The following is a 13,708-nucleotide window of genomic DNA, read 5'->3' on the forward strand; positions in this document are numbered from 1 at the left end:
CATGAAAGGAAGTGAGCCACCAATAGTAGTGGCTCAATAGGTATATTGCGGCGTGTACAATATATTTTGTTTTTTGTTGATTTTATTTGAAGGATTTCTATCCTGCCTTCCTATTTGTAACAAACAAAACCACAAGATAGAAATAAAAAAATAAAAAAATGATAAAAATAAGTACACAGACTGAACAAGAGTATAATTGCCACACACACACAAGCCAACAAATCATAAAAGGATAAAAAAAAGCCCTATTCTTTATTAAAAGCTTGTGAAAATAAAGCCTTAACTTGATATCTAAATGACAGCTACAATGGGGCCAGGCAAACCTCCCTAGGGAGGGAGTCTCAGAGATAGGGTGTCACATCTTCTAGTAATCACTTGCTGAACTTCTAATAGTGTGGAAACCCAGAGAAGGGCCTCACCCTGTACTCTCACACCAGTTGTAGCTTTTCCCAGGTAGGGAGAGCCTGGCCATGGTTGTCCACACTCTGGTAACTTCCAGGACTGATTATAGCAATACATCATACATTGGATTGAATTTTGTCTGGAAATTAGAATTAGCCCAAAATACAGTGTCAAATGAACTCTGTTGCCTTCTGGTCAGTTTCCAAGCACAATTCAAAATGTTGGAGGTGCCATCATTTTGTGGCTTGGGACCTGGGTATCTGAAGGAACACCTGTGCCAACTCCTGCATGAACTTCACAAAACACTTAGTAAGATCACCTTGGGAAGATAACTTCCAAGTGCTCCATCCAGGGCCTCTGAGATAAATTTTATCAGGGGGTACAAAGTTTCTTTTGGGCCCCTTCCCAAAGAGGGAGGGGGTGAAACAGAGTGGGGGGTGGCGGCAATGGAGTGGGCAGAATGGGGCAAAACAGACAGGGGGAAAGTAGCAATGGCCGGAATAGTCTTTGGAGCCCAGATCTACCAGTCTTCCCAATGCAGAGCTCAGGCCTACCATTGGCAGCTAGATACAGTAATATGGAAAACGCACTCCTACGTCTCTCTAAAATCTTTCAAATATAGAAAATCATTGCAGGATATTATATTATTATATTATTATTATTATTATTATTTAGGCTCACACTAGAATAGAAAGTGTCCTGCTTACACCAAAACTGACTTCTGCAGCAGCAGTAGCCCCACACCTGGGTCACTGAGCCCCTATACACTCCTTCATGGTAAGCGGATCCACAAGCCAAAGAGCTACTGTAGCAGGTCAGTTTCCTCCCACTGTTAAGGAATGTATGCATTCCTGGGTCTGGTGTGCATAGCTTGTGACAGTAGTCGCCACCACGTGCCCACGGTATTTGTCCGCAGCATCCCATGTGGGCAACGAGTATGGGTGATATTGGGAAATGTAAGATCCCAGGAAATTTCTGGGCCCCCTCCTTGGGCTCCTGGGTCCCCTTTCTGAGCCTGGGCCCGGGTGCAAATTACCCCCTTTACCCCCCTCTCCTAGGCCCTGGCTCCATCATCTGAGATGAAGCTGTTGCTGACCAGAGAGAGGATCTTCTTGGCAGTGGTGCCCTACTTAGGTCATCTCTTCCCAGGGAGACTCATCTGCTGCTCACACTGTTATATTTCTAGCACCAGGCAAACCTTTCTTTATACTTCCAGGTCTTTGAAGGTTATCTGCATTGTAGCTGCTGGATCCTGCAGTTTTAGTGATTCATTGTGCATATGTTTTTATGACAGTTTTGTAAAGTGCTCTGGGAACATATTGGCAGGTACTGTATATAAATATTAACAAATAAAATCTAAGTGAATAAGTAAAACTGAACAGATGGGCAAATTCATGTGGAAGAAGGCAATCCTTTAGGACACAATAATAAAAGGCCTGCATCTCCAAAGAGTATGATGGGCTGCCCAACAGTAGAGTAGAGGGAGAGGCTACATGATAAGTATTGCAGGTGCCAAAATGTGCTGTGTAAGCAGCCCCTTCCACTCACTGTCAGAGCCACTGGGGCAGTAACGGCAATGCACAGGTGCCTGCCACCCCCATATAGCTATGCTACTGTAACTAACGTATTTCCAGAACTTTTGTTACAGGATGAACTGTGCTTTTAAGAACTGCTTGCCAAGCTAAGATTCAGAAGATGATGTTCTTCCATTACCAGTGTGAGTCTGCTGGTGCTGGAAAAAGCTTCACCTCATGGAGTGTTGCTTCTTTTAGTGCATCAGTTAAAGGGACAGAAGCAGGGCCAGTAAGCCAACTGGCAAACCTGCTAATATAGGAAAAAAGGAAACACTTTTTTTTTTTTCTTCAAATGACTTTTTCAATATCTTTCCTTCTTGCCTACCAATGTAAATGCCAGCTTGATCCAAGTCCTCAGTGCCCCACACTGTTCCTGGCTAATTCGTATGACTCAGGGGGTACATAATCCCTCAGTTCTTTAACCACAGTTATCCTTGCCGCTGTTAATAAATCACTGACGTCTGATCTTGGAAGCTAAGCAGGGTCAGGCCTGGTTTGTACTTGGATGGGAGACTGCTTGGGAATACTGGGTGCTGTAGGCTTATACCATAGTCTTTCGAGACTGAAGGTTGCCAACCAACAGCACAGTCCTATATGTGTTCACTCAGAAGTAAATCTCGCTATATTTAAAATGGGGTTTACTCCCAGGTAAGTGTGTATAGGATTGCAATCTGATTCCCTGTCTTGTGGTTTCACTATGTCTTTATAAGGTCTTACAATTGTATTCTTTTTTAAAAAACAGATTAGTGGACCGTGAACTTCTTGATTGAATTCACCTAAGTAAAACTTATTCAGTGCCAAATTCCTTAATGGACAGTTTCCAAGAATTTTTTAAGACAAAGAAAGTGTCTTATTTGTAACCAATACCAACAACTTTTCACCTCTAATCTTGTTCATTATCTAATTAAAAAGTACTCATTTTCTAAAATAAGCTCACAAACTACCCAATCCCATTGGGCCTCTGCACTGCCAGAAAACTTTCTGGCAGTTCGGTGTGTTTTATGGTGGTTGCAAAGCTACCAACACAAGTGGCAAGTGGCAAGTGGCCAGGGCTGTGCGCCAGCAGTCTCCAGAGAAGTCCCAGTGCTGTTAAGTCAGCATGAGGGAGTTGGGAGGAACAGGGAAGGGAGAGGGAAGACAGGGCAAAGACCAGGGTAGGAGTGGGGGCTGTCAAGGAACACTGGCAGGAAAGTCTGCACTCTCCTACCAGCACTGGTAAGTATAGCATTGAGTGGCGCAGAGGTCAGGGAGGGGGTGTTTTGGGGTGGGGGCGATTCAGATCTAGGAGGCCTCCACTATATCCAAACCTTCTTCCCAGGCCTCAAAGCCCTGCACTGGGCTTCTCAGACTTGAAACAGTGATTTTGCTGGTGCAGATCCGAGCAGCCCTATTGGGCAGGCTGGAGCTTAACATAGGGTAAGGGAACAAATGTTTCCATACCCTGAGGAGACCTCTGGCCTGCCCAATTTTAGCAGTGCAGCCCCACTGTGCCAGTGCTGGATAGGACTGGATTGTCCCAATGCATAGGGGACCAGTTCCTAGGTGAAGCAGCAGTTCCCAGGGTCCTGGGTCAGGGATCTCCTCACAGACACACCCACCCTGAATATTGGGGCCTAGTGTTCCAATTACACTGGTGTTGCTGACCTTCCTGGCCAGCATTAGCTCCTCTGTGCCTGAGGCTTTGCTGCCCCCTGAGGCCAGAATCATAAGGCTGCCTCCATCCCATGCCATGTCATTTAACCTGACCTCCTGGTGAGAAAGTCCCGACAGACTGAGCTCTTCTCCACATCCTGTCTCTCCAACCGGATCTTTGACCTGCCTTCAGCCGTGCTGCTTGCTTCTGGTCTCTCTGCTCATGAACTGCTGTCTTTGGAGCCTAACCTTTTTGCAGTCCCCCTCCTTCGGCTAGGGATGTCCCATCCATTAGGCAAAGTTATGCGGGTTGCATCAATGACAGTGGGAGGCAAGAGGGCAGTGGATTTGGGGTGCCCGTAACCCTGAGTCTGTGGCTGCCCCCAGCTCCCTTCAGCCTATCATAGGTACCAATTGCACTGAAAGGCTTTCCTTCCACTAAAAGTGAGCGGAAAGCGGGTTATCCTCCTCCTTGCCTTGTTCATGGCACAGTTTCTTCAAACACCGAAGTGCATAGTGAGCACCTATACCGGCTCATTTTGTACAGTCCAACAAACACTAAAATGGGAAGCTTCAGTAGGTAGTGCTTCCTGTTTTCATGTTTCTTCTCAAACTTTAGAACAGAGGTTTCCAAACTACGGCCCAGGGGCCACATCTGGCCTGCCACAAGATTTTATCCAGCCCACAGCAACTTAAAATATTTTTTTCCTAACCACCCGGTTGGACATTTAACATGTGCAGTTTTATCTGTCACATTCCTTTCCGTGTGGCCAGAGTGGTATCAGGCTAGCTAATGCTCATTTTGTCACATTTCTCTTTTATTCTGAATCACATCAAACTGATTACAAAAAAGATCCAAGTAAAACTTATTTATTCATTTATATGCCATTCATTCATTTATAAAACAGTTTTTTTTTCAGCCTGCGAAACTGTGTAAAATATATAAGAACATAAGAACAGCCCCACTGGATCAGGCCATAGGCCCATCTAGTCCAGCTTCCTGTATCTCACAGTTGCCCACAAAATGCCCCAGGGAGCACACCAGATAACAAGAGACCTGCATCCTGGTGCCCTCCCTTGCATCTGACATAACCCATTTCTAAAATCAGGAGGTTGCACATACACATCATGGCTTGTAACCCATAATGGATTTTTCCTCCAGAAACTTGTCCAATCCCCTTTTAAAGGCATCCAGGCCAGATACCGTCACCACATCCTGTGGCAAGGAATTCCACAGACCAACCACACGCTGAGTAAAGAAATATTTTCTTTTGTCTGTTCTAACTCTCCCAACACTCAATTTTAGTGGATGTCCCCTGGTTCTGGTGTTGTGTGAGAGGGTAAATATGATGTGGTCCTCATACTGAAAAGTTTGGAGACCCCTGCTTTAGAACATCAGACTTGTACATCCCCTCTGGAAGAAGAACAACAACTGGCACCCATGCTCACCCGGTTAATGTATTATCATGTACATTGGAAAAAGAACATAAGCCATCAAAACAGCTTTGCTTGGAAATAAGTCCCATTGAACTCAGTGAGACTATGGGTGAAGGCATAAGAAGGAATTAAAAAGGAGCTCACAGCAGGTAGTTCAACTGTGGGATGAGCCCAGCTTCCTCCTGGTTTCACAACTGGAATGACAGGTGTCCACAGCAGTGAAACAAAGACCGCCTCAGCTGCCAGTCTTGCCCTCCCTCCCATTTCAGATAGACTACTGCCTTTAAAAAAAAAAAAAGATTCACGATTTTACCTTGTTCACTTGCTCTGCAGCCATGTTAATAAAACAGGAAACTTTTTTGAAAGTGCAAGACTGCCTGGGGATAGGAGGGTAGAAGCTTTCTTGATGATGACACAGGCACCAGCCAGTCAGTGCCAATTTCAGCCAGCTTCTGCTGAAAGTGTATACCTCTGGAGGCTTTTTTTTCTTCCTCAGAGTTCAACTCTAAAAATGAAGATAAGTTTGGACTAAACCTAGTGAACTGCTTTCACATTGCTACACTGCTCTGAAAAGGTTGTGTCTGTCTTCACTTTGCTTTCCGGGTAAGCATGCCTTACCATCCAGTGGGGCTGTTCTTATGTTCTTATGTACCAGGTAAGACTTAGAGCCTAAGCGCCCAATCCTGAGCTCTTTAGAGGCGGTGGTACGAGCGTACAATCAGCACTGGGTGTTAAAAACATGCCATAAGGCACGTCTATGACACCCTGCGCTGAATCAGTGCCAGTGCCAGCCTAGTGCCACTTGGTGCTAAGCCTAGAGTTGGCCAGGCGCCACCTGGAGCTAAGTAAGAGCTCCAGGTAGTACTGAGAGCTGGGGGTGGGGGGGGGAGAAACTGTAGTGGGAGGGGGTAGGACAGGCAGAGCTCTGCCCTGCCAGATCCTGAACTCCGTCTCGGGCTGCAAAGTAAAATAGCCAGCGCAGACTTAAGAAGCCCCATTGCGGGGCTTGGGGTTTTCCCCAGGGGAAGGGGACATAAGTTCCCTTACCCAGAGGTGATCTCTGGCAACTACTGCGGGGCTGTAGGATGCAGCGGTAGCTGCTTTTGCACTGCTGCACCCAGGACCACGGCTGCCTTTAGAATTGGGCTGCCCATCACATCTTTTGGAGAATCAGGTAAGACCAGCACAGTCAAGTAATCCAAGGTCTGATATTCTGCTGGCAACACTTCCTTGTCCTGCTAAAAATGTGCTGAAAGCAGTAAAGGGTGGAAGGGGGGTAGAAGCTCATTTGGATGCCAGGCGCTTGAGTAAATGTGAATGCAGCACAGCTGCCAAGCCGCCCCTTTGTTTGGATTTATTTTAAGGCCATTCTTAGAACCCTGTTCCTGCTTGTATGGATGACAGGATCTGTGACATCAGCTGCAAAGGCCTCACTCAAAGAAACATTCATCCTAAACCTTTGAGCCTGACAGGACGAGCAAGAAAAGGAAAGGGGACCAAAATGACTAATAATGTAGGAAAGATAGTACAACTTCAAATGAAAAAAGATCAGCTCTTGTACTGCTGCTATGAGACTGTGGGAGCAATCCTAACCAACTTTTCAGTACTGGCATAGCTGTGCCAGTGGGGCATGTGCTGCATCCTGCAGTTGGGGAACAGTCATGGAGGCCCCCTCAAGGTAAGGTAATGTTTGTTCCCTTATGTCAGAGTTACATTGCCCTTATGTAAGTGCTGGAAAGTTGGTTAGGATTGAGGCCTGTGATAGTCATATTCCATGCAGGATAAGTAGCCAATGCCTTTGATAATTTTGGGTACTGCAACCCACCATTCCAGCAGTATGAGAAGCAAAACTGCATGTGAAAAACTTCCCTTTGGAAAGCAGTTACCAATGTTATCACAAACTATTGCACATATAACCTGGATGTCACCCTCTTTCACATAAATAGGTGAAACTAGACTCTAGCTTGAAGCCCCCATCTAATAACCCGTGTGTTTTGGTTCAGAATATCCAAGATTACCTCCTGTGAAGTTCTTCTCCATATAATCGATGATCTGGTTGTAGTCACTGATAATGTTATCTCCGTGGATGATCACAGGCACCTCTTCCCCAAGGTTGAGTCTCATGAACCAAGGTTCTTTGTGCTCAGTCAATGGCATGCTGACATCCCGTTCCTCACATGGTATGCCCTTCTCTGCAATAACCAGGCGAACCTAGGACAAGAAAGGAAAGAGGAGATGATCTGGTGTTGCCCACCACCTCTGGGGAAGCAGGTTCTTATAAAGAAGGAACTTTCAACACTCGTCTCAGTGACTGTTTTGCATGGTACTATTACCTTTCAGGCATTCACAAGTAAGTTGAAAGCAGCAACAGGAGTGGTTGGCCCATACCTAACAAACACCTCCTACAGTCCCAATACAGCCCTTAGTGTCCTCAAAGCTGTGTTCTCTTTATAAAGATCCTGTTATGCATCTCGATGTGTCACATGAAAATCCCCTTTTTTCTTAGTTGTGATTTTATATCTGGTTATGTTACTAAAACATCATGCAGGCCAAACTTCTCACACAGGCCAAACTTCCAAAACTCTGGTCAAGCCACAAGCTCATGGATTACACAACCTCCACTTCCCTGTGGTCACTGTAGTCATTGTATTGTTTTAAGAACTACATGCAAAAGTGTCTCCTAATCCAATCACTGTTTATGCAAACACATTATAGGAAGAAGTCTGGCATAGTAAATCATTGTTTGAGTGTCTCCTATTCATTGTATTAACTCACACTGTATAAGTACTCTATGCAAATTTGAACTGCCTTCCTGGGTTACTGTATTTACTGTATTGTGTAAGTTCCCCCAGCTAGGAAGACAGTCATTTGACCCTATTGAATTTTGCTGATAATCCTTTCAATGTTTTACATATTCCAAGTACCCCACTGTGTGGTAGTAAGCAAGCACATCCAGGTCAGCTCTATCACAAAAACCCTTTTTAAGAGACGGCTGCCCCACATGCTCTCTCTCTGGCTCCCCCTCCAAGGACACAACACATCTGTGTTGTGTCATAAGGCCCTCCACACAGGACTCTCCCCCCCCCCATCCAACTACTCTACAAGACAGGTAACTATCCTGCGTCTGGAACTTCTCCCCCCCCTTTTCCTCCCCTTCTCTCCCCATCTTTAGTTAGCAACTGGGTTTGGCAGACCAGGGACCCCTAAAATCCTTCCCTACAACCTTTCCTTTTTCTAATTTCCTTGGATGCACCAAATACTTTTTACATGCAACCACCATGAAAGCTAGGTACACTGGATTCAAGCATTAGGACCAAGAAACATACACTTATCCATGTGCATTATGTTTACCTTTGTGCTTTTGAAATAAAACTATAATCTTTCATTAAAAGTTATCTTTCTGTCTCCTCTTTAAGCAAAAGGGAATTTCTCTGCATTACGCCATCTTGTTATCCAGCCTGCGATCCTGAGGTTCCAATAAGGGTAGTGTAATAATTCCCCCCTAAACAAAACAGCCCTTTTGGTAACAGATGATCATATCTGATGTGTATAAAATGCTTATCTCCTTTGTAGCCCAGTCATCTTATGAATAGTTGGTATAATTAGTATTTTAGTTGTCATTTAGAATTGTATATGATGCTTCTAACTTTACCAGAGCTTTGTAATCTTTATTGGAAACTGTGCGAGACAGGCCATTATTGTTCCATTTTACAGATGGGGACTGAGGCTTAGAAATCACTTGCCCAAAGTCATTCAGTAGGAATTGATGATTTGCCTCTTTCTGACATCTTGGTTTCTCCAAACCAGTCGTAATCTTTGTGTATAGAAATACCTTTATTTTATTTTATAGATTTATATCCCACCTTTCCCATACCAAGCAAATACCCAAGGCAGCTAAAAAATACCACATTAAAATGTACAATATATAGGACAATAAATAAAGTCATAATAAGAACAATTGGGGGGAGCAAATACAAGTGTGCCCCCATATCCATGGAGGTTCCATTCCAGAAACCCCTGTGGTTAAGTGAAACCATGAATACAGGCAAATGCCTCTCCCCCACCCTCCAGAGCCAAGAGGAGCTCTACTCCCCTCGTTTCCGGAGGGTCCTCTGAGCCTAGCAGAGGCCACAGACGGATGTTCGTGACCTCTGCTGGGCTCAGACTGAGCTCGGCAGTGTAAGAAAACAGCCTTATAAGGCATTAAAAAGTCACTTCTGGTTTCACGGAGAAATCAGACATAGCATTTTTTACACTGTCAGTCTGAGCCTGACAGAGGCCATGGATGGAAAATGGAAATTCCAAGACTTTCCAAACCTAAGTCCCACAAGGCTTCTGGGCAGGATGGAGCCCCAGTAACTCTCGTACAGCACAATCCTATGCCTGACTAATAAGTAACTTCCATTGTGCTCGTTGGGGCTTTCTCCCCTATGAAGCATGTTTAAGGCTGCAGTCTTAATCTTGCCAGATATTGACCTAATGCCTTTTTACTTTGTCATGTGAAATGCAGAGCAAATATGTCACACTGTGATAGCCATTTAATTTCTCTTTAGATTTGGATTGGTGTTCTTAAACAGATACTCAGGAACAGATCTTAATAAACTTTGCTGAATTACATATGCTAGAACAGTGCTTCCCAAACTCCTACAAGGGGGTTGGGAGCATTGTAAGTTGTTATGGAGGGAAGGCAGCAATGCAATCCCCAGGATCGCACAAATGCAGGAGACGGGAGGGGGGTTTTCTATTCGTTTAGAATCCACTTTTAAAATTGTCTAAGCCATGACCAACAACACTCAAATTTCCCACCAGTTTCATCACTAGGTTTGGTGTCATCCAGTACAGAAACTCATGAAGTTATCCCATTAACTATATTTATTTTACTATATAACTGTACAGGTCAGCTAACAAATCAGTAACCAACATAAAAATCAGTGGCTAACTTGATGACATTCACATAACTGAATAGGAATTCTAGTATTAGCTCTGGTACATGGAAATGAGAACAGACTCATACAAACACCTTATTGGTTCCATGCTGTGTCATAATATCACCTCATTGGCTCTCAGAAAAATTAGTCTCATTGGTCTTTTCCAAGTGGTGAAGACCAGAAATGATTGTGAGGAGCTCCAGAAGGATCTCTCCAAACTGGCAGAATGGGCAGCAAAATGGCAGATACGTTTCAATGTCAGTAAGTGTAAAGTCATGCATATTGGGGCAAAGAATCAAAACTTCACATATAGGCTAATGGGTTCTGAGCTGTCTGTGACAGATCAGGAGAGAGATCTTGGGGTGGTGGTGGACAGATCGATGAAAGTGTTGACCCAATGTGCGGCAGCAGTAAAGAAGGCCAATTCTATGCTTGGGATCATTAGAAAAGGTATTGAGAACAAAACGGCTAATATTATAATGCCATTGTACAAATCTATGGTAAGGCCACACCTGGAGTATTGCGTCCAGTTCTGGTCGCCGCATCTCAAAAAGGACATCGTGGAAATGGAAAAGGTGCAAAAGAGAGCGACTAAGATGATTGCTGGGCTGGGGCACCTTCCTTATGAGGAAACGCTACGGCATTTGGGCCTCTTCAGCCTCGAAAAGAGGCGCCTGAGGAGGGACATGATTGAGACATACAAAATGCATGGGAAGGATAAAGTGGATAGAGGGATGCTCTTTACACTCTCACATAACACCAGAACCAGGGGACATTCACTAAAATTGAGTGTTGGGAGAGTTAGGACAGACAAAAGAAAATATTTCTTTACTCAGCATGTGGTTGGCTTGTGGAATTCCTAGCCACAGGTTGTGGTGATGGCATCTGGCCTGGATGCCTTTAAAAGGGGATTGGACAAGTTTCTGGAGGAAAAATCCATTACGGGTTACAGCCATGATGTGCTACCTCCTGATTTTAGAAATGGGCTACGTCAGATGCAAGGGAGGGCATCAGGAAGCAGGTCTCTTGTTATCTGGTGTGCTCCCTGGGGCATTTTGTGGGCAACTGTGAGATACAGGAAGCTGGACTAGATGGGCCTATGGCCTGATCCAGTGGGGCTGTTCTTATGTTCTTATGGTCAGTTTTGAGTTAACTCATTTCTACCCAGCCCACAGGTATACACAATTGATCCCTGTTTTGCATATGCAACTTTGGGCAGAAATGGCTTAAGGCAGTCATTCTCAATGCCTACAAATGATCTACACCTTCATTTAAAATCTCTCTCTCTCTCTCTCTCTCTCTCTCTGGGAATAATTTCAAATAATAACTTGCCTCTTGTTTCCCCTAATCAGAGGTAGGGGGAGCAAGGATCAGCAACACACACTCTCTCTCTCTCTCTCTCTCTCTTTAACTTGGTGGGTCCTTGTTTGTACTGCAGGTGAGGCTCTGCCTCCCCTGTCCACATGTCCCTGACAAAGTTGGAAGGGACCTACAATATCACTGAGTCCAACCTCCTGCCAATACAAGCAACACACAGTTACAACAAATTTAAAAAAAATATCATGTAGCGTAGTCTTTCTGGGATAGTAGCATTTTAGAATGCAAGTGGAGAACTGTAAATCCGAACACACTCCCAGTCCAAACATCTTATGTGAAGAAAGGACAGAACATTACTTCATCCAACGAGAGACAGTTTTTCATGCCCAGGATTTGTTACTTTGCTGTGGAGGAGCAGTCAGACATTTGACCAGCCCACTCCAGAATTTTGAAGTGGTACAATTTCAGCAGGGCTAGAGCACTTGTGTTTTTTTTTCTGAATGTGTAGATTGGCTCTGAGAATATGAAGTGTGTGTTACTGAAGTGTGTATTCTCATATTCCCTATGAGAATTGGATTTTCTGCAGATGAGACATGCAGTGAATTGTATCACTGGACCCTATTGAACAAGGACCCTATTGAGACCCAGACGCATTCTCTTTAAAATGCTTTCATCAAAGCAAAGTGATTGCCCCTGTCCATTTTCTGTGCTGTTTTCATCTAGTCATGTCATGATTTGCTACTTTTAGCAGGCAAAAAGTAATCAATGTGGATCAAGCCTATAAATTTCTGTCAGAATAGATTGACAGATTATATAGCACCCGGATTGCAAGAGGGGCATTTTGCTTGGTTTAGCCAGACCACACAATTCAACAAATGCTGGGATCTGCTGAGCAGGAAAGATGTCATGTGCATTCCCTCACCACCCACGCTGCTCAGTAGCTTGGCAAGCCTACCCCCTCCTGCTACCATATGTAAGATTCAGAGAGTCACCTCATGACAACTAATAAGCTCAGGACAAACCCAGCTCAGGGTTTCAAACTCGCATATAGTCTGCAATCTTATTGCCCCATCGGGATCATACAGTGCCTGGCTCACTGCTGGCTGGAAGTTCTTCACACATAATCACACAGAGGTCCCTCCTGTATAGGGATCATTAGCACGACAGCCACATTTGGATCATAACATACAGCAGTGATTTTCAGTCTTTTTCATCTCACAGCACACTGATGAGGCACTGAAATTGTCAAGGCAAACCATCAGTGTTTTGATAATTGACAAGGCAAACTGCACTGACAGTTGGGGCTTGCATTCCCCAGTGGCCCTACTGATAAATGATCGTCCCCCAAACTCCTGCAGCACATCTGCAGGCCACCCAAGGCGCATCAGTGTGCCATGACACAGTGATTGAAAATGACTGATATACTGTATATCCATATCCTACATACATGTTGCATGCAGACATAGCATGGATGCTGTGGTAGTTAGACAGATGATTATCTAGTAGCTGGCGCTCATTTTCAACCTGACTCATTCTGAACCTGGGTTTAAACTGGGATGGTAGTTCTTGTTGCTACCACTTAAGGTCCCAGAAAATGAGACAGCTGCTATTTTGCTAACCTCCCTTTCCAAACTTGGTCTAGATAACTTATGACCACTTTAAGCTAGTTAGTCCTCCTGGCTCAAACAAGGCTCGCTCGAGCAGTATACAAAACTACTGCTGACCCCCAGTACCAATGGGAAAGTAATAAGTAGGTAGCTTGCCTGTAGAGCCGCAGGGTGCCTTCTCCCAGTTCTCCAAACAGCAGAGGTACAGCAGTGCACTATCAGCTCTCCACCACTCAGCGGTTTCCAGCCAGCCAGCCTGCCTACCTGCTTTCACAACCCACACACTTTCCTTCCTTGCCGTGCAGGCTGGTGATCTAAGTTGAGACAACCAACACCCTCCTGGGCGAACTGAGACCAGGTAGGTCAAAATAGTAGCAGGAAATAGTTTATTTTATTAAAAGGATGGAAAACATCCAAACAAAAGGCATGAAGTAAAAGGCAAAAAGTAATGTAGCTAAGGAATTGTAGACTAGCAAAGAAGGGTTCAGGCAGATGATTTGGGGGGCAAAGGAAGGCATGGAGGATAAAAGACATGCTGAGAATAAAAGAAAGCACTACTGCATTGCGCTGGGTACTTTCCTTACACTAAGTAGTCACACTAGGCCAGGATCTTGGAGCTTCTACCCACACCTAACTGTGCAGGTGGATGATCCCCATCATTGCATCCAACACACTGGATAAGAGACTACAAAAATGTATTAAAAGGGGTACACAACCCCACTATTTATTCCTGGTCAGTGTTAATCAGATTTTGCTTGTTAGATTGATGACTCCCTTGAAATGGGCAATCAGATGGGCTTCACAGTCCAAT

At 44.6% G+C, this 13,708-nt stretch overlaps 1 protein-coding gene across 4 annotated transcripts in view; it reads right to left on the minus strand.

Moving 5' to 3' along the window:
* GDAP1L1 (ganglioside induced differentiation associated protein 1 like 1) overlaps positions 1 to 13,708 on the minus strand; it is a 53,483-nt gene that overhangs the window by 16,791 nt on the left and 22,984 nt on the right. For all 4 annotated transcript variants that reach the window (XM_066625535.1, XM_066625537.1, XM_066625534.1 and 1 more), the window contains one exon: positions 7,064 to 7,256. In XM_066625535.1, the coding sequence (XP_066481632.1) occupies positions 7,064 to 7,256 (193 nt within the window). The remainder of the gene's footprint in view (positions 1 to 7,063; positions 7,257 to 13,708) is intronic.

Source organism: Tiliqua scincoides, chromosome 4, assembly GCF_035046505.1.
Source record: "Tiliqua scincoides isolate rTilSci1 chromosome 4, rTilSci1.hap2, whole genome shotgun sequence".
Lineage (NCBI taxonomy): Eukaryota > Metazoa > Chordata > Lepidosauria > Squamata > Scincidae > Tiliqua > Tiliqua scincoides.